General features: G+C 41.5%; 1 protein-coding gene across 1 annotated transcript in view; it reads right to left on the minus strand.

Moving 5' to 3' along the window:
• Window positions 1-20,273, minus strand: part of LOC126048767 (collagen alpha-1(XV) chain-like) — a 149,385-nt gene that overhangs the window by 25,594 nt on the left and 103,518 nt on the right. The window contains exons 21-30 of the mRNA XM_049824132.1: window positions 19,892-19,927; window positions 19,715-19,798; window positions 13,505-13,570; window positions 11,557-11,592; window positions 9,911-9,973; window positions 7,785-7,862; window positions 7,632-7,667; window positions 2,335-2,388; window positions 2,195-2,254; window positions 63-131 (exon numbers count right to left, since the gene is read on the minus strand). Of these exons, the coding sequence (XP_049680089.1) occupies window positions 63-131; window positions 2,195-2,254; window positions 2,335-2,388; window positions 7,632-7,667; window positions 7,785-7,862; window positions 9,911-9,973; window positions 11,557-11,592; window positions 13,505-13,570; window positions 19,715-19,798; window positions 19,892-19,927 (582 nt within the window). The remainder of the gene's footprint in view (window positions 1-62; window positions 132-2,194; window positions 2,255-2,334; window positions 2,389-7,631; window positions 7,668-7,784; window positions 7,863-9,910; window positions 9,974-11,556; window positions 11,593-13,504; window positions 13,571-19,714; window positions 19,799-19,891; window positions 19,928-20,273) is intronic.

The following is a 20,273-nucleotide window of genomic DNA, read 5'->3' on the forward strand; positions in this document are numbered from 1 at the left end:
TTCTAGAGCAGCACGTTTCTGCTGCAGAGAGAGATCAGCAACTGATGCCCGGTTGTACTTACTCCTTTGATATATACTATACGTCCTGGAGGTCCAGGGGGCCCTGGGGGCCCAGGCAAGCCAGGAAGGCCCTGGTAAGAGAAAGTGAAAAAAATAAGATATTAGATCCTTTCATACGCAATACAGCTGAGCCTACAGAAGGAAGGCCAAGGTGCTCAGAGGGCCCCATTTAACCAAGAAGTTTTGCGTTAAATGGCTTGAGGGGAGACTGAGCATTCAGTTACAGGGACGAAACTGTCAGGTGAATTTTAATATTTAACCTAAAGCACTCTCTGGAGAACAAAATGGTCTGTCTAAGACTTGTTTCGAGGGGGAAAAAAACCCCAAACCAGAAATCCCAAAGCACTAAAAATTGAAACTAAATTAAAGGCAGTGGATCTCTCATCCAAGGAAAATCAGGTATCCGAGACCGGTCTGGGATTCTCAAGACTGCTGAGATTCATATATTTTCAAGTGCCAGTCAGATAACTACACGCTAATTAGCACCTTCAAGGAACCCTGCTAGACTGGAGGCGTGACTGCCCTTTACAAAAAAATATGCCAACTCATTACTGTGTCATTTAAAAACCTGGAACTGTGCCATATCCATCTTTCACTCCACATCAATGCCAGCTTCTTTGAGGTGACACATGTCATCTCATCAATAATTAGGGATCCATTACATTTTCTCTACCCTGAGCACTCCAGGAAGGACTATTAGAACATGCAGCCTGGTTTTTTCGCTTGTTTGCTTTAATCTCCCAGCCTGATGTACTTCATCTAGTTAGACTTGCTTTAATAGTTTTTGTTTGGTTAAGGCAGGCAACCCAGAAAATGAACCTTGACACAGTTTGAAGATATGGAGGAATGGAAAATCTACTGTAATATTTTCTGCTGGTGGCTAGTCATCTTTTCTGTCATTTTCTTCCAATTAGAATTTGTCTAATTTGTCTGGTTTCACCTTCCAGCAACTAAATTTCTATTTACACCTTTCTCTAGAGGTGTAAGCAACCTTCAGTACCTGTTCTTGCTTTCTGTGAAGATACTTAGGTACTTACCAATTCTCAGTCTCCCTGTCAGTCAGATAAAGCAGCATCATCTTCTCACTTACATTTATTTTCCAGATAGACAACATACTTGTGTTTTGCAGTTTGTGTGTCACTTTTTTTTTTTTCCTTTTAAACAAAGTAGAACCAGAGGACTCATACCACAGAATTCATTTACAAGAAGTGCTCTACTGAAATACACTGATATTCGCTAGATCACCTTTTCTGATGCCTAGCTGATCCCTACCTTAGGATTTCTATGCTAACACAGTAAAATACCCTTGTCTTTTTTTTTTTTTCCCCAGCATATCTCTGATGCAGAGGAAATATTATTAGCTGCTGTTGTGGTAAGGGTACCAATTTTTCTAGCACAGATTACCTTGTGACATCAGAACGACCACACAAATTACTGTGCTATTGTGAAACTTACTGCTTATGCTCAGCAATGTTTATTGTTCTCTAGTCCAGTCTTCATGTTTGCCATGAGACCACTCGTATGAAGTCTTTTCATACTAACAGACCTGCAGCATCAGGACCTCGGTTCATCACTTGCCGTTCCATAATTACAGGCTGTAGGTGGGCACGGACATGCTACCATCTATGCAGTGGTCATTATTCTGGATACATGTATATGGCAACAAAAGCAGGTAGTAGGTATTAGCAAGTATCTCCTCGGTAGTAGAGTAGATGCCACTTCACTATGATATGCTCAAGCACTGTTTGTACCTGTGCTAGAGAGCTAAAAGCCTGTGGGAGTATCTTCACAACACGAGGGGTCATACTGATGGCCTGGATCAGGGAGTCTTTGATATATAGAAAGAATTGGCAATCGCAGATCATTTGCTATTTGAAATAGTTATGCTAACAGTGAATCACACATATAACTGTTACACCCGTGAGCTGGTACAACTATGTATATCTGCAAGAACTGTCCAGACGGACTCAGAAGTTGACTTTTCAAGGATTGTTACCAAATAGGAAAAGTAGCAGAAACATATAATTATTTCTAGATCATTTCAGGTTTTTAGTCATGTCATCATTTTGAAGGAATTCATATAAATCAGACTTGACTTAAGATTTTAACAGGGTTTTTTTACATAAGAACTTACATAAAATGCTTCGCCTCGATCACCTTTCACACCTCTCAGTCCATTCAGTCCTGGGCGGCCCTGAAATAAGTAGAAATAGTGTAGTATGTGTCAGAAGCAATCTCCTCCGTCTTTATTCTACTTGAGAGCATAATACATACTGGACGTCCTGGGAAACCAAGTTCTCCTTTAGGTCCAGTAGGTCCTTTTGGTCCCTGGACAAGAAAGAAAATGTGATTATGGAGAATATATGGAACATATCTTTGACATATATTGGGTTATTTAGAATAAGAGGCTTAGTTTTAGATTTGCATTAAAAATCAGTCTGCGATTGTCTGCAGAGATTGCACAGAACGTCCGCTCTACTTGCTCTGTTGAGCGATCTCAGAAGCTGAGGCCTGCATATCACAGTCAGCTCTGGCTTGGAAAAGACTGGTTATCTGAAATGAAGTCTGAGTTCTCAGCCATTTGTAGAGTGTGCAATCCAAAACTGAGTCACCACGTATCAAAGGAAAATTAAAGGTATCAATCAGTAGAAAAAAAGGCAGTTAGTGATATATGCTTTGTGAATCTCCTTTTTGTTTGCTTTGGTTTTCCAGTTATTTTTGACTCAGACCCTATGAGGAAATGTCTGTGAACCAGCCTGAGAATTCATATAGTGACAGGCTTCTACATGCCTCTTGCCAGCCTGGGTATGTGGATTTATGGGGCTGATTGATAGTAGAAACAGAACAGATCCTTCTTTATACAAGAGTGACTGACCCATCAGGCCTCCCCAAGTGGTACAAGTGGCTGCAAAAAGAAAGGGCGAGCCGGCTGCCTGGGAAAAGTGGTCCCGGCCTCTGGATGATCTATGGCTGGGTGTTTGCAAGCACGCAACTTCCAGGCAACCAGCAAGTGACCAACAAAAAGCAGTAAACCTGACGATACCAGCAACTTTCATCTGCTGTCAGCTTCCTGAAACTCAGCGAAACCACAAGGGTCTAGACAATCTCTTTATGTATGTATCAGCCTTTCTGGTTTCGTTTCCATTTTTTTCAATCTGGTGAAATGCTAAGAGTTACCCCTTCTTACATTATTGGTGACATAATCTCTGTCTATAGATCTCATGCAGATACTACTTATAGGTGACAACTGACGTGTTTCATCCTGAGAAATCACAGTACTTTCAGTATGATTATTGCAACAGACTTTCTGTTGCTACTTGCAGGATGGTGGTGAACACAGACCTATGCTGATGGAAGAAAAACATTGGCTATTGCACTGCTTACCACAATTTGACCTCATCACTTTAACAGTAACAAACATTTATTGGCATTGTGACTGCTACTTCAAAGGATAACTAGCAAACAATCAAAACCCAAGAGGAAATCCCCATCTTGCCACTCACTTGTTCTTGATTATTAAGGAAAGCAGAGGCTAAGAAGGAAGCAAGTCTGTGGCAGAACTGAGTCTCCTTATTTACAGTCCAGTTCTGTTGCTGTGTTACGTCTCAGTTCAAGGCATAGAAGGAGCACGGGCAAGTGAAGAGCTAGAAAGGTTGCAAGAAATAGCCTGAAATTTATACTTGGATGATTTGCATACTCAGAGTTTTGCATCTCATCTGATCAGCAGAATATTGACACGGGAGTACCATCTGGATTCAAATACCAGTCTCTTACCTATCCGTTTTACAAATTAAACTATTGCCATATTGATAGAATTTTCAGTTAACACAATATTTTTTTTTTTTTTTTTGAAACTGGCAAGTGTTTGCCCTTGCCTTTATGTAATAACATTTCATTGAAAAGACATGTACATTCATGGAAAATTTATATGATGATAATGATGAGATGATTTATCGTAGCATCAAGCTGAAATTCATGGATTAATTGTTGCAATTTTTATCATGCCAAAAATGAAGAGTGGGTTAGAGATGAAATTCAGAAATGGTTGACATGCGAACGTATTGATTCATAACATCATCACTGTAATCAGAATTTAAAGCTCACTAATGGCAGCTGAAACTGTTCAAAGATGGTAGGACCTTTATTAGACTTCTATTTCATTTCCTGTTTGAAGGTAATTTCTGCCCATATGATCAAAGCTAGTGCCTGTCTCTAAAGCAGGCAATAGATTGCAGGTGTCTGGCAGATGTGAACTTCAATATTGTGCCCCCAAGCTTTCAAAATGATTCAACCCACCCTTCTGTGCTACCGTATCCAATAATAGGGTTTGAAAAAATCCAAAATGTTGTGGGGTATTTTTCTGTCTCACTTTCTAGTGTTGGAGCCTTTAAAGAATATGCAAATCTGAGCTTTACTGAGCAATGAAGATGACAGGAAACAGACTTTTTATTAGTTTAAATAAAGAGGAGTGTCTGGATCTCATGCTTTAACTTGGACTTTAAATAAACATCAACAATGTGAGAGTTGACTGTGCTGGAGCCACCTTTGCTATTTGTCTCTCAAAGCTCCTGACAGATGTCTGACTCCCTGAGACAGAAGCCAGCAGTCACAGCTAGAAGCGAAAGAAGGAAGCGAGGAAACCACAGGAGACTGCTTACCAGAAAAGGAAATTTCATTTACAATTGCAGAGAGCTGATTTGGGCAGACTTAACACTGTGGTTCTTACTAAGGGCTCCTATTCAGTACGGTCTGCTTCACTGACAGCGAACAGCGTAATCGAGCAGGTAAAAGATTCTCAGTTCCCTTGTGGCAGGAGGCTGGATTCAGTCTCTCTTCTGCTTTTGTATTAACAGCACTAACCTCCTGACTATCCCTAGCTGTCACCTGCCAAACCACCACTTCTCTGCAGCTCCTTCTGCTGCAAGCTGCTCTGATCCCTCTTCTGTCCAGCTGAAGTCTTGAAAAGGAGCCGAGCAATTATCAGGGAATTTTTTTAAAATTTTGGAAACTCATGTAGGAGTTCATTGTGCCCTAACAGCACAGAGGAATGATCAGCATCTCCAGCTACCACAAAGCTGCTCTTGGGCCAAAGCCTTACTTTGTGCAAAGTGGAACAGAACCATCCTAAAGAAAACTTTGATAAGTTATGCCACAGAGGCTCTGGCCCAGCACTCTGAAGTCCGCATGTTTTTGCTGCACAGGACTCCCACTGACTACAAAGGGATTTTTTTTCTATGGGACAACACCAGAATGAATCATCCCCATTAGCAGCGATGATCAAACAAGAGTTCTGCACTAAGAGGAACTGGCTGAGCAAAGTCTTGAGACGGGTTCTGTGTGCCAAATTCTCCTGCAGTGTAATCATTCGCACCGGTGCTGGCAAGAACTGCCTCTGAATGGCCTTGTTGGTATGCTGAACTGCATGAAGCATCTCGTGGCAGTACAAAAAGGAGATGTAAACACAGAGTTTGGGGCTGAGAGAAAAAGGACATGTCCTGAAGGGTGCGCAGCAATAGGATGACAGGCAACGAACACAAGCTAGAACATGAGAAATTCCAAATAAATGTAAGGTTAAACTTTTTTTTACCCTGAAGGTTGTAAAATACTGGAATGTGCCGCCCAGAGAGGCTGTGGAATCTCTATCCTAAGAAATGTTGAAGACTTGACTGGGCAAGTCCCTGAGCTAAACAGACTTGCTTTGGGCAGTGGTGTGGACTAGATGATCTCTGAAGTTCACTTCCATTCTGGTTTTGGCTGGGAGAGAGTTAATTTTCTTTCTAGTAGCTGGTGTAGTGTTATGTTTTGGGTTCAGTATGAGAAGGATGTTGATAACACACCGATGTTTTAGTTGTTGCTGAGCAGTACTTACGCTAAGTCAAGGATTTTTCAGCTTCTCGTGTCCAGCCAGCAAGAAGGCTGGAGGGGGACAAGAACTCGGGAGGGGACACGGCCAGGACAGCCGACCCAAACTGGCCAAAGGGGTATTCCATACCATGGGACGTCATGCCCAGTATATAAACTGGGGGGAGTTGGCCTGGGGAGATCGCTGCTTGGGAACTACCTGGGCATCGGTCAGCAAGCAGTGAGCAGTTGCATTGTGCATCGCTTGTTTTGTATATTCCAATCCTATTATTAGTATTGTCATTTTATTATTGTTATTATTATCATTATTAGATTCTTCCTTTCTGTTCTGTTAGACCGTTCTTCTCTCAACCCGTGAGTTTTACCTTTTTCCTTCTGATTCTCTCCCCCATACCACTGTGGGGGGAGGTGGGGGAGTGAGTGAGTGGCTGCGTGGTGCTGAGTTGCTGGCTGGGGTTAAACCACGGCATATGTTGAGGTGAAAGGATAGACTCATCTTGCAGTCATACAAGGAGGAGAAAAGGAACTCCCTTTCAGGTAAGTGAGGCTATCCCCCTCAAGGTATTCTGGTACACAGTGATTAGGAAAGCAGTTACTCAGCACACACAGTTAGCCCCTTTTAAAGACCACAGAAACTGATGGCAAAATCTCCTACACACCTTGGTGCACAGAAACAACACCACCTACTAACATCCAGTTGGGCATAACAGAGACCAGGCTACATCAAAAACAGAAGCAAAGAAACACTCAATATCCTTGATCTTTGGAATACTAGACTAGAATAAATTAATTCCTGCTCTAACACTACTGAATCTGGGCAATTGTTCTTATTTTGTAAGTAATTTCTCGTGCTTTCATACAACATTCTGTGTCCAGTCAAAAATATCAGGCCAAGTACCTGAATGGCCTCTAAATCCTGATTTTGGTAAATAGTCTGACTCTACTGCCTGATCTGCAGCTTCCTCAGAATCCAAGGCAGTTGCAAATTATTGTCACCGACCGAAATGGAGCCTGATGTAGTCAGTTGTTTGAATGTAAATCATAGAATTAGAGAATAATTTCGATTGGAAAGGACCTTTAGAAATCATCTAGTCCAACTTTTGCTCAAAGCAAGGCAGACTTCCAAGTTAGGTCATGCCGCTCAGCACCTTGTTCCACAATCCACCATCTCTCCGAGCACCTCTCTCTGTGATTAACCACTTTAACTGTGAGTTTTTGTCTTTATATCTAATTGGAATTTCCCGTGCTGGAACTTGTCATCATTGTAACCTGCCTTTTTCCTGTGCACCTCTGAGAAGGACCTGCCATTTTCTGTTCTGTAATTCCCTTTCAGACAGTGGCAGGGAGCAATCAGAGCTCTGCTCAGCCTTCTTTCTTCAGGGCTAAACAAATCCAGTTCAGTCAGAGTCATAAGTTATGTAAGTTTCTAGCTCTGATGATATTTCACTGTCTGTTTAGATAGTAACGGATACATTTGTGCTACTAGAATTTAAATTCTGAATCAACTCAGCAGTTTTACAGCACCAGACAGGTAACAACCACATCCTTTTCTGAAGGACATTGATCATCCTGAAGCACGAATACTCCTTATCATCCCTACTCAGAAGGAACGAAAAGCTAAAATAAACTACCTTTACATTTACTATTTTCTGTAAAACCAAAGCAAAATAAAAAAAAAAAGAATCTGCTCGTCTTTGGAAATCTCTTACCATTGGTCCCATGGGTCCCATGACTCCTGCTTCACCCTGTTGAGGACAGACACACAGAGCAATGACAAGGAGAACTCCTGCAGTGTCTAGCAGAGGTGGCTGGTAACGAGGCCACCAAACATTCTGGAGGAACACAACACAGTATTAGCTCACCTTCTCCCCTTTTCTTCCTAATAATTCAGTTAAAGATCCATCAGCGGCAATGATAGCTCCTGGTTCTCCCTTTTCACCCTGCAATTATCAAAGTTATTTTAGAGTGTTTACAAAGGAATTCTCAATGAATCAGAAGAAGTCAAAGCAGCATTACTGCAGTTTGAAGCATGACAGATTAGTCATGCTGTGATATCAAACATAAAGTGGTATCAATGCGAGTAGGGTGAAGCTTGGTTCTGGGGGAGAAGAGGGCTGATCTTTCTTAAAACATAATGAAGTACACTAAAAATATCTTGCTCCTGTAAATCTCCCTAGGATGAACAAGTACTTATTTTTTTAAAAAGACTTTCAATTGCTCTCAATAGAGTAACTATGTGAGATGTGCTGTGTTCACAAGAGATCTCTGCCAAAGGCAGACAGGCCATTGGTGTCTTCTTGTGCACCATCAGCTTAGACAGTGGTCAGGAGATCCGGCTGGAAATGTAAAACCTTGATAGAACACAAAATGCCCTGAATTTACTATCAGGAAAGCACGAATCGGTCTATGTGCCTGGCATGATGCAGCCTTTCAGGAAAGCCAATTCCCAGCATTCAAATTATGACCCTCTGCATTCCACTTCTTCAAGGGGTAATTTCCATTGAATAACGGCACCAGAACCATGAATTACCATTCCCCAGTGCCAGCGCATGGTTCCTGCTCTGGATCTTTCAGCTGTAACTCTCCTTCTCCTAGCTCAGGCAGCTTGGTACAATAGCCTTCCCAAGGTCTCTCATGGAAGAAATCTGGCTTGAAACTAACAATTGCATTGCTGATTAAAACTCATTTGCATTGCTGATTCCACTGAGCGGGAAGTGCTATAACTCAGTTCGTCTTGCAGGTTCTTATATCTTTGGAGTCTCCCTGAAGATACTTCAGATACTTCGGAGTCTCTCTAAGGCTTGGCTTCACTGACTTTATCTTCCATGATTTTATGGACCTGAGGTTGTGACAGAAGCATTTCATGACCCTTAAAGCAAAATGCTTCTAGGTCTCTGTGCGGCTTTGTTGTGGTTCCCAACTTCATCACTCTTGAGCACAACCTGGTGTTCACACCTCAGTAACATCACTATGTCATTGGTGGGTACAAAATATAATGGCTTCAAAGTTTTGAGTTCCTTCCAGTGTGGACAGCAGAAGCAAAAAAAAAAAAAAAAAAAAAAAAGAAAGAAGAAAACCCAAACAAAAAACCCCACAACCCAAACTAAAAACCACCCAACTGATTTTAAGGCTGAGCTTGATCATTTTGTGCACTCCATAAAAGAACAGGAATCCTAGTGACAAAAGGGGACTGGTATTTATGGCCTGAGATGTTTCCTTCTGAGCCATGAAGATGCTGTTCTTCTACAATCCCACTTCAAACCATAATCAACCATTTCCAAGCCTTCCTATTACTTGTGAGAAAGTGAGGTCAGCTACTTACAAAGAATAAGCAGAAAGTGTTTTTGTTTTTCTTTTTGTTATCCCCAAGATTGTAATAACTTAGATGTTCCTTTCCCCCGCTTCCTGCACTTAGATGAGAAGGGGAAGAAAAATGGAACAGCTGCAATATTTACAAACCAGCAGAGTCAGTCCTCAGTCACCTCTCAGCAGTGCTACCAAACAAACACTGTTGTGCAGAAATAAGAGAAAAGACCCTAAGGAGAGAGCTCGCCAAGTCTTATTCTTCCAATGGGAATGGAAAACTGCAGTCTTCATTCTGTAGGCAAAGCCCTCTGTGCCAAAGGAGGAGGAAAAGATTAATCTTTTTTTGTTTGGCCTTTCGGTTAGGATCCCAGGGTGTCGGCACAGACAACCAACTCGCAAGAAGAGGTTACCTCACGTTTCAAGTTTATGCAAACTTATTCTGATAAGTGCATACTGCACTGCAGAATTTCTACACTGGGGCAGGAACGTTAGCTCTCAGGAGTACTATATCAAAGCATTTTGTTTAGCACTCTTTCAATTTCCACTTAGTAAATTTTTCACGTAAACTTATTAACGAGCCAATCCCTAGTGAAATCAGAATGATTAAACTTTTAACGTCACTAAGTAGTTGTCATCTAACACATTTTGCATCATGTACTTCTCCCTGTGCATTTTCTCTTACCTGTTGTCCTTTGGGTCCTTGTGATCCAGGCAAACCAGTATCACCTTTTGGTCCCCGAGGGCCCTAAGCAAAAACAAGTACATAAATCCACGGTGAAATCTGCTAAGAATATGGAGCTAGGCCATTTTACTAGATCTAATTTTAAATAACTGGAAAACTTGAACTTGAATCACTCTGGTTGCAACCTAAGAACTCTTACAAGACTAAATTGCTGTCTGAATCAAAGTATCCCCCCAAACAAATATCGTATAGGGAGAATCTGTTAAAAAGAACAAACCAAAAGCTCCCTGGTGTTTATCACAGTGTAGATGATACACACATTCACAGAGACATACGCAAACATTAGTAAGAGTGGCAATTCAGCCTAAAATTCTCTATTTCCTCCCTACTCTATTCTCTCTCCCTCCATGATCATTCAGCCAGGCTGATTGTCAACAGAATTTCTGAAGCTATATTTTTAACAGTACTTTAAAATTTTTTAATCTGAAATAGAGATTACATATTTGAAAATGAGATGATTTCTCTTTCTGTTCTGTGGTGACAACATTCTGCTCAGATAACATTATGTTTTACAATCTTCCATTATAAGTGCATTCAGAAGCATTTTTTTTTTACCCACCAAGAACTAAATTCAAGTCTACATGATTTCTGCATTAGTGAAGAGATCAAGAAAAGACCTGAGGTAAGAACAAGAATGGCATTTTCATGCCTGTAGAAATTCTGTAAATGACAGAGAGGCTAAGAATTCATTATATCACTTTCTAAACGTTATCAGCTCTTTTTCAAATGAAAAGTATTTTTAAGGAGTTTTTTCCCCCTTTCTTTGGCTTCCTATGCAGTCCACAATACCCAGGACTTAGTAAACAACCTTCTGTAGAATTTGGGGCAATTTGCCAGCATTTTGTCAACATCATTTGTCAGCTTTCCCAGTTTTCTCCTTAGTTATTCTCAGGCAATAGACAAAGGATCCTGAGACCATATGCACGCGTCTGAACTGTAAAACAATCATAACAAGGGAAAAGAATTCTATCACATTATACAGAATATAAATATAATAGTATAAACAATACTGTATGAAGTCACAAGCCAGACAATGTTTCTATGGTGTGGCAGCCTGAGCACAATAGGTAAGTAACATAGTATAAGGTATCTTTGATACTATGGCTCTGCAATACTTCCATGGTGGCACTGGTATGTTATTATAAAAAATAATAAATGGTTCCTAAAGGATAAAATAAAAAGGGTACACCTCGTAGGGCTTTACTGTACTCTGTAGTGGTGATAAAAAAAGCCTAAAGAATAATACAATTACATATACATATGAAGATAACTTTTAGAAGTCCATTTGTTCCATTTGTTTCTCTTGGCATAGGTCTTTTCCTTAGGTAGTAATTTTTCGTCAGAGTCAACTACATTTAGATTTAAACTACAGGACTGATTCTGAGATAAGCAGAAATACAAGATAAGCACAGTATGCTTCATTTCCGGCAGAGTTAATTTCTACCATAGCTGTTGATTCCATAAAAACCTACAGTCTCCGTATGAAAATTTATTAGACTTTGTGTAAATTCTGTACAACATACATTTTTAAAATATTAAACTATATTGAAAAATACTTACTTAAATCCAAGGAACATAATACTTACAGGAAATCCTGGTGGACCTGGCTTGCCATCTGGCCCCTGCAAAATGCAAAAAACTCACCCCCTTACAAACACATAGTACAGACTTGCAAAACAGAGTATGCATTTTCCATGTATTGCATAATTTGTGAATATTAACTGATCTGAAACTGGATTAAGAACTTCATTCAGCCAGTGGTAAAGTTGTGAATGTTCCACAACGCCCTACACTTCTAAGTTTTTCTGGGACATTAGCATTTACTTTCCCAAACCGGAGGGACACAGACCGGGAAACGCTGAAGAAAAGTGACATTTTCCAGAGATGAAAGGCATGCAACCATAATTCAGCCTGCTTTGAATCTTTTCCAGATTCCAGCACAGAGATCACAGCAGCCCTCCCACCTTTGCCATTTTGCTCCTGGTTGCCTGTGGTTAGAAGATAGAGCGTGCAATAGGCTGTGAGCAGAAACACGGATTTGGATTTCTACTGGGCATATTTAAGATTGCCCCACTGTGATATCTGCAGCGAGACGCTTCGGTTCTTGTTCAGATCCCCTGGCTGCGCGTCACCCGAGGCACTACGACCCTGCCTGTCTTTCCCGACTAGGGTGAGCTTCAGGCTGAGGTTCAAAGACCTTCCCAACTGCAGCTGCGCTTCGACCTGCAGGACCTTCTTCTTTCTGTTGGGACCGTAACTCTAACAGCTATTGCAAACCAACGCGCTGCTGCTGGGCTCATGAGCCCACTCATCTACGTTGTTTTGCGAACCTGCCATCTAAGGCTTGAATGGCGACTATCTGCAGCAACAGAGCTTCACACGAGAGGACCCGTCCTATCCTGGCATCCTATTATGTCCAGGGATTAGGAGAATCAGGTGTTTAGGAAACGCACCAAAATACTCTTCCATGAAAGCTGTTTTACCATAAGCACAGCTGGATGCAGCCACAATAATGTGATGTCATTCTACCATGGGACAAGTGGAGAAGAGGCATGCCTGGCTAACAGATAAAGGTTAAAAGGTGTTATTGGAGCTAATGCCCTTCTTACCAGTTCACTGACAGATTTAGTAAATATTTGTTTTGGGACAGTTGTATTAATAAGATAAAAGTTTTTTCAAACTATGGCTATGTAGAGTGAAATTCTGCTATCGTCGGGTACACACATTCTGGTCTTCCCTGTTTCATCAGGGATTAGATGTGAGGGAGAGAACCGGGCTCACAAACAAGAAGACAGATAAAATAAAATACACAAACAACAGTCCACAAATGAAACTGGCTGTGGAGTAAGATGCTTCCTTTGGGGTGATTAAAATTTTGCAAAGTGCAATGTATTGTAGACTTTTGAGCAAGTTTGAATAGACTCCATAGCCTGGAAAAGGTAGATTTCTCCTTGGATCCAGTCCTAGGAATTTGAAATCACTATCAAGAAGCATTCAGAATTTCAGATGTTTGACTGAACTATTTTGCAGCTATACTCCTATCTGTGAAACAGAATCTGAAATTTCACGTCTGTTGTTCTCTCATGAATTTTCCGGCTTTTCCTCCACAGCTGTAATTGCTGCGAGACTAAACTCATACACAGGAGCCTAGCACTCCTAGTTGCAGTCTTAAGCAGAACTGAGCAAAATACTTTATCCCAACATTTTATGGCTTGAAACACAAGCATAGAAAAAAAATGGAAGAAATGCTATGTAAACCTTGGTTCCATTATTTCATCAGTTCCCCATGTCTGTCATCCTGAGCATATAGTTCAGATTCAGAGCTAAGCCAACTCCTCTCTTTCAGACTAACGTGTAAAAGCAATTCATTCACACAGAATTCAGTTTTTCCCTGAAGTACTTCCACAGAGTTTAGTGCTGAAGTTAGCAGGAACACAATTCTAAAGCATAGGAAACTCAGCTCTAGCTGATACTTAAAAGGAGACACTGAAGATAGAGCAAATCTGAAGTTTTAATAAAGCAGCTTATACTCACTGGAGGCCCAAGCAGTCCTTTAATTCCAGTAAAGTTAAAAATTCCATCTGTATCATTGAGTAGTAGCTAAAAAAGTGGTTAAGGAACAGGTTATTTCAAATACCAAATTGATTATCTAGGGCACACATATTTTTAGAGATGTACAGACAGTTAAAGCATTCCTTTGTAACCATGGGGAGAAAAACACAAATAAGGCCACAGAAAAGGCTCTCTACTTCTAATTTTTGTTATAGATCTGGAGTAACAAAACCTAGCATTTGTTTTACACTTCATATGTAAGGATCTCAGAATGCTTTCAAAACTTCAATGAACTGACTCTCATTTTTAACTTGAAAACTATGACACCAAATGTTGCAGCCTGAAGTAATTTCCCCTCTGTAAGATAAAGATCAAAACGAAAGTTTTACACTCAGTATGTCACTGCCATTCTAAGATGGTGAATCTGTCTGACCACACTCATCCTGTTGTAGAGGTGAAGTTATAATTCTATTCTGGACATATCCGCATCCCACCGTGCAGTGCCACGCAGCAATTCCTAAGTCAGCTCCGCTCATACTGCTGGGTCTGCAATCAATGAAATGAGCTTGGATCCCCAAAACCGTGTAGTCACTTGGATGTGGAGCAGCACCTAAGCTGATAGCGCTGAGTCTCCAGAAGCCTGACCAGAGCAGTATAATAGCTATGTTGTTATACTGCTTCCTATCCTGGAATTAGTGAGCTCAGCATTAGCTGATGTTTCTGCATAATTTGATCACAGAATCAGGATAATGGAGGTGGGCAGGGACCTTTGGACATAATCTGGTCCAACCTCCTCCTCAATCAGGTCTAATTGGATCAGGTCGCTTGCGGACTTGTCTGGTTAAGTCTTCAACACCTCTAAGGATGGAAATGCCACAATTCCTCTGGGCAACCGGTTCCAGTATTTGAGCATCATCAGGGGAAAAAGTTTTTGCCTTGTCTAAGTGGAATTTCCCATGTCCCGACTTGTGTCTGTTACATCTTATAGTATTGCCTTACACCTCCGAGAAGAGGGTGCCTCCATCTTCTCTGTATCCTCTGATGAGGTAGTTGTAGACAGCAGGAAAGTCTCTCCTTAGCCTTCTTTCCTCCAGGCTGAGCAGACCCAGTCGCCTCAGTGCTCCGGTCCCCCGACCAGCTGGGCAGCCCTGCACAGGGCTCGCTCCATTCTGCCAATATCTTTCTTGTACCAAGGATCTCACAGCTGGACACGGTACTCCAGAAGCAGTCTCATGAATGCCAATCATGACTCTCTGAGCCCATCGGTTAAGCCATTTTTCCACCTATTTCATCATCCGCTTATCCACTTCATAGGTCATCAGTTTGGTGATAGCAAGACCATGGGAGACTGCATCAGAAGCCTTGCTAAAGTCAGGGTGTACAACATCCAGTGTCCATTGCTTGTCCTTGGGCAAGCAATCATTTTGGTCAGGAATGAATTGCCGTTAGTAAATCCACGTTGGCTGCTCCCAGTCAGATTCTTGTCCAGATGTTATGATTAGACTTTCATTTTGGTTTCAGGTGTTCCCAATACTATATCATATGGTCATACATTAAATTCAGGACAGGCAATGTGTAAGTGCTTGCTCCACATAAATGTTGTAGGTGGAAAAAAGATCCTTACTCTGTTTTTGTCATTTGTTTCATTTCTTTCAGTCCAACAGTCCCATTTATTACGTGACAGTTTAGTCTTGTTTTAGATTCAGAAATATGTACTGAATGTCCTTAGAGGCTTGAACTAGTCCACTTGTTTAGCGGGCAAGCCAGGTCATCCATTTCAATATAAGGCTCTGTGTGCAGCAGTATATTCCCATTCAATGTAATGAAAATCTTCTGAATTTCCCAAGGCCAGGGCAGGGCATGCCTTTAGGCGCCAGGGATTCAATTAGCGCATGAATAAGCATGTTGTCACTGAGGTATTGTGAATCTGAATGCCTCTTTTGCTTGTAACCTTGTGCAGATCAATGCTATCAGATCAGAATCTTTTGCAACATTTGTTATGAGTACAGTATACGGGACCTAAGTTTGAAGCTCCCCCTGCTTTGCATAGGAGGTTTGACAATATGGCCTCCAGAGGTCACTTCCAATTATCTTAAGAGTCTCTGAATACTATTTTTCTAATCTGGGATGTGAAGGAGGACACGAAAGAGGACAGACCTGCTTGGTCACACCATATATCCTATCCTATCCTATGTCATCTGAGCCTGGCAGTATATGGTCAACTTTCTGTAGTTTGAAGTCATGTTGGCATCATGATTCATGATGCTAAAGCCTGTCACTTTTACTGGGTCCTGCTACCTGCTCCCTGTCCTCATGTTCTACAAAACCTGCCAAATAAAAAGACAGTTTAAGTCCTGCAGGCAGCACTCCATCTCCCAGCCTGCATAAGCTCTGCTGCATTGCTCCGGGGTAGTCCGATGCCTTTGGTCCCACTGTATTCCCAGCTCTATATGGCCCAGAAAGGGAACAAGACATGGGCTGTTACCTTAATGACAGTAATAAAAGAGTCCTCCTGCCGCGATTGTTCTGCTTTATCTACAGCTGGTGGCAGAAATCCAGGAGCCCTGGGTTTACACTGCCTTTTCATTGTGGAATTACTCAGTATTCAATCTTTTGGGGCTCAATCCAAACTGTACTGAAGTCAGTGGAAAGAATCCCAAAAGCTTTGCTGAGCTTGGATCAGGCACTTTGTATATTTTATAAATAGAGTTTCAATGCAAATGGAAATTGCGGTTGGAAGTCAGAAAACTGTACACAGTGCTGAGGAAGATATGAAAATAGAGGGTACAGGGATGATGGTTAGAGAAAAAGATTGCACTCTTGACAAGCTGCTCCAGGTATATAGATATTTATCTTCCTTTTTGGATGTGCAAGCAGCTTTAATAGCAACAATCCAGCAATGTAACTTTTCAACACATCGAATCAGTTCAGAAAGTGCTGACTATGCACTAAGGACAACGTTGTTTTTCTTATTTTCTTCACTGTTATGCAGAGGAAGAAACAGTAGGTTTTAGCATGATTGTCTGGGCTGGGTTCTAAGTAAACCTTCAGCCTTGTATCCAAATGGCATGAATATGCCCTTATTAGAATTACAGAAACAACATAGGAAACACAAAATATTTCAATATTTGCTTTACGCCCCCAACATTAACCTTTCATGCAGTTCTTGTACCTAGAATACGGATGAATAACGGCAGCGATAGATAATAGTTTAAAAGTTTTAAATTTAAATCCAATAAAATGTCTCTATTCAAAATTATTTCTGTACTGTATCCAACTAAATTGGAGCGATAAAATTGTAGCAACAATTAATATGGTTTACTGGTTATCATGAATCCATGCGTGAGAATGCACTGAGTATCAGAGGCTATGCTCCAGAAGAGCAAAATAGCTAATATAGGGTAAGGAATATTGATTTTAGTATTTCGGAAGGTCAAAGAGCAGCAAACTGAGGGACATTGTTTTTTAAACACGGCAGTTCGGAGCAGAATTCCTGACCGACAGCAGGAGGCAACTGAGGCGGCAGAAAGGACTGCGAGCCCCCGAGACCCAGGGTGTTGGCAGGTTCTACAGACGCCTGGAAATGGCGGGGTTCCACTGCAGACCTCCATTTTATCTTACCGTGTCTTTCCACAGTGTTAGAAGTGGCTCCTGAAGGAATCAAATCCCCTCAGTTCACACCGGGACCGGGTTAAATGAGGAGGAAACCAAGGTCCACTTTTCAGCGCAGTTCAATCGATGTGCTGTTGGCCAGGTACTGGTGGGGCCTGGCCCTGAGCCACAGCTGTCCACGTCAGACCTTAACATTTCAAAAATGCTGAAACTGCACCAGCTCTTTAATTTCTTTTCTTTTGATCAAGAAGCATAAAATCTGTTTAGTTGTAGCCACCCAGACCTTCAGAAAAAAATCTTCCTTCCAACTCTGATAGACTGGAATTCTGTAGCCCAAGAAGTATCGTTGTCTTTGGCTACACGACGGTTAAATGAGTGAACTAATAGACCCTGACCCCGGGAGTGATCTCTCTAACTGCCCTGTGGTTTGCTTAGATCACTTCATTGATCTCTGCTGCTGCCCAGGTCAAGCCAATATCGACATTACAGCAGCCGGTACTGGTATTTATTTTAGCTCTGTAATTCCAACTGCAATCGATAGGTCTGCTTGCAGTAGTTCTTTCCATATCTGAAGCTAACTACAGAAGCTGAGACACTGAATCAACAAAATGGATTTGCATAATTTAATCTTCTAGCTCAGCAAACGTGTAGTAAGCAAAGGTCCTGTTCTTATACAAACATTTGTGAGGTAAGTAGAACTCAGCGTCATACATAGTGACATTTACTTACACACGCACACACACATTTAATTAACTGTATCAAAATCCAGCACACCAAGTTCTCAGAGAAACCATCTGGTTAACAATATAGAGGATCGGAAGCATATAAAGATAGATGGCTCTTGCTGTACCCCCCCAGAATACCTGTTTGCTACAAATGTACATAAAGCCACATACACTATGCACCCGACTTTGTAAGAGAGCTTACTTCTTAAACTCCAAGGTATTTAGAGAAGGAAACGGGTTTCTCTATGGGTTTGTAATACACCTAATGGAATATAGCTTCTACCAGGCTCTATACGTTTCTGTAATGCTTGGTGAAGGTCGTTCATGCAGAAGTTCTGGAGAATTCAAAGGATGCATGTCAGGTTTCTTCAGACATAGCTACACATTAGGTAGACATACGGACTGTGACTATCACCACGTGTAGGAAGCCATACAGCTTCCAGCTAATTAGCGTCATTAGTTTGCTATGTCGGCTTCAATAATCTTGTTACATTTCTTATACATACTGTCCTCCCTCTGAGGCTCTCACGGTGTTTTTTCAAGTACTAATGAGCTAAGGAGCAACACATTCAGCTACATTATTCCTGCAAACAGAGCTGTTCAGTCACTGATAAGAGTTAAGGCCCCACAGTGATGCCGTGGCAGCTGAAACCAGGACACAGGGCTGTGAGAAAAAACATGAATTTTACACCAGCATTTCTGTCACAGCTATTGAGAAACTTCCCAGCACTCCAACAGAAACATGATAAAGTGTAGAGCTGGTGACGACTTTGAACTAGATCTTCAGACACCCTTTCCAACCAACACTTCTGTGAATCTATAATTCTGCTCATGCAAGATCTGAGGATCTTGGATGCTAAGATTCTGGGTGGATACCCAGTAAATTCAGTAAAAAAAACCCAACTCTTTTGGGACCGGTTATGTGGGCTACGGGATGCCAATCTATGCTATATTTGCTGTCAGTAGCAGAAGCCTAAGTGAAAGCCTAGTTGTTTCAGTCAACAAAAAATGTTACGTGTAGCTCAGCTTCATGAGAATGTTGGTGGCCAGGTCCTGCTAACACAGATTTCTCAGCTGGGCATTTTCCCTTCTTGCAATCACAAATCACTTCTTACTGCCGAAATATGCACTCCCATGGACGAGTCTCGCTGTTTTAGGCACCTTCAGCTCTCAGAGGTGAAGAATTTCCTGCAGCCACTCACAGCTTCTCCAGTTCTTAATGTCATATCAAGCCAACCACAAGGATTTTTGTTATCAGCTTGAAATGGGATTCATCCTAATCTCTAGCCTTCGTTACTGCTAACTAGTGTTGTTTTTGCAAAGGCTGATGTACACAAAGCAAAACTGACTGAAAACATACATGCAACTAAGGGATATTGGACAGTTTTTATGAGCTTCTAGGATTTTACCCCTCGGTACTTTTGGCTGTCGCTTCTACAACAGAGTCAGTGCTCTGGTTTGTATAGCGGACACCTGCCAGAAAACACAACGTATCTCTCTCCTACATACTGCTGTGTCTCAGGTGCCTTGCTTTGTTAAACATTCCCAGTTTTGTATTTCTCTGGTGATTTTTATTTGATGTTCGCAAGTCCTGCAGAATCAGCCGGAGAGTTTGTGCGAAGCTCTTGATATGGCCCCATAATCTTCCTATGTAAGCTCTTCACCCACTTCCCTTCCTATTTCATCTTTTCAAAACAAATCCATTTAATACAGAGACATACTGACATTTTTTTTTTTTGTTTTGAGGACTTATGACCTGAACATCAACAGCAGAATTGCCAGTTTATTAATCGCCCGTACCCTCTTGTCTGTAAGACGAGTTCCGGAGAGTTTAATGCTTGGCAAACACGCTTACCTCAGGTATTGCTGCGATTGGTCCTGGTGGTCCTGGTGGTCCAGGCGGTCCCACAATACTGTTCCCATCCTGTCCCGGTTTACCCTATTTCAAAAGCATTACAGGTGGAAACCCCATTTACTAAGTACTACATTTCACATAGGTTTCTCAGAAAGAATGAAATCCACACACTCTCACCTGAGGTCCTGGGTCACCCTTCTCCCCTTTTGGACCCTGCATGTGATTAAAGAAATGGGCATAAGTGATTTAAAAGGAAACATTGTGAAAATGTGCTTCCTCTAGCTTCACAAAAAGCACAGCAGTAAAATGCAGGTACAGAAGGATGGATCCCCAGCTCTCTCAAACCCCAGATAGGGCCAGCTGATTTCAACTCCGACTCTGAGGATTTGATGTTTAAAAGTATTTCCCAGCATGTTCGACAGAGTTCACAGATAACCAGAAGCAAATGGGCACACAACATTTCATTAGCTGGGGATTAATTCAACAAGCCTTTCTTCCCCTGCACCGAAATCAGCCATGCCTGGCTGCTCCTTCTTTTTTTTCAGCATTAACCCCCTCG

The sequence above is a fragment of the Accipiter gentilis genome, chromosome 20 (assembly GCF_929443795.1).
Source record: "Accipiter gentilis chromosome 20, bAccGen1.1, whole genome shotgun sequence".
Taxonomy (NCBI): domain Eukaryota; kingdom Metazoa; phylum Chordata; class Aves; order Accipitriformes; family Accipitridae; genus Astur; species Astur gentilis.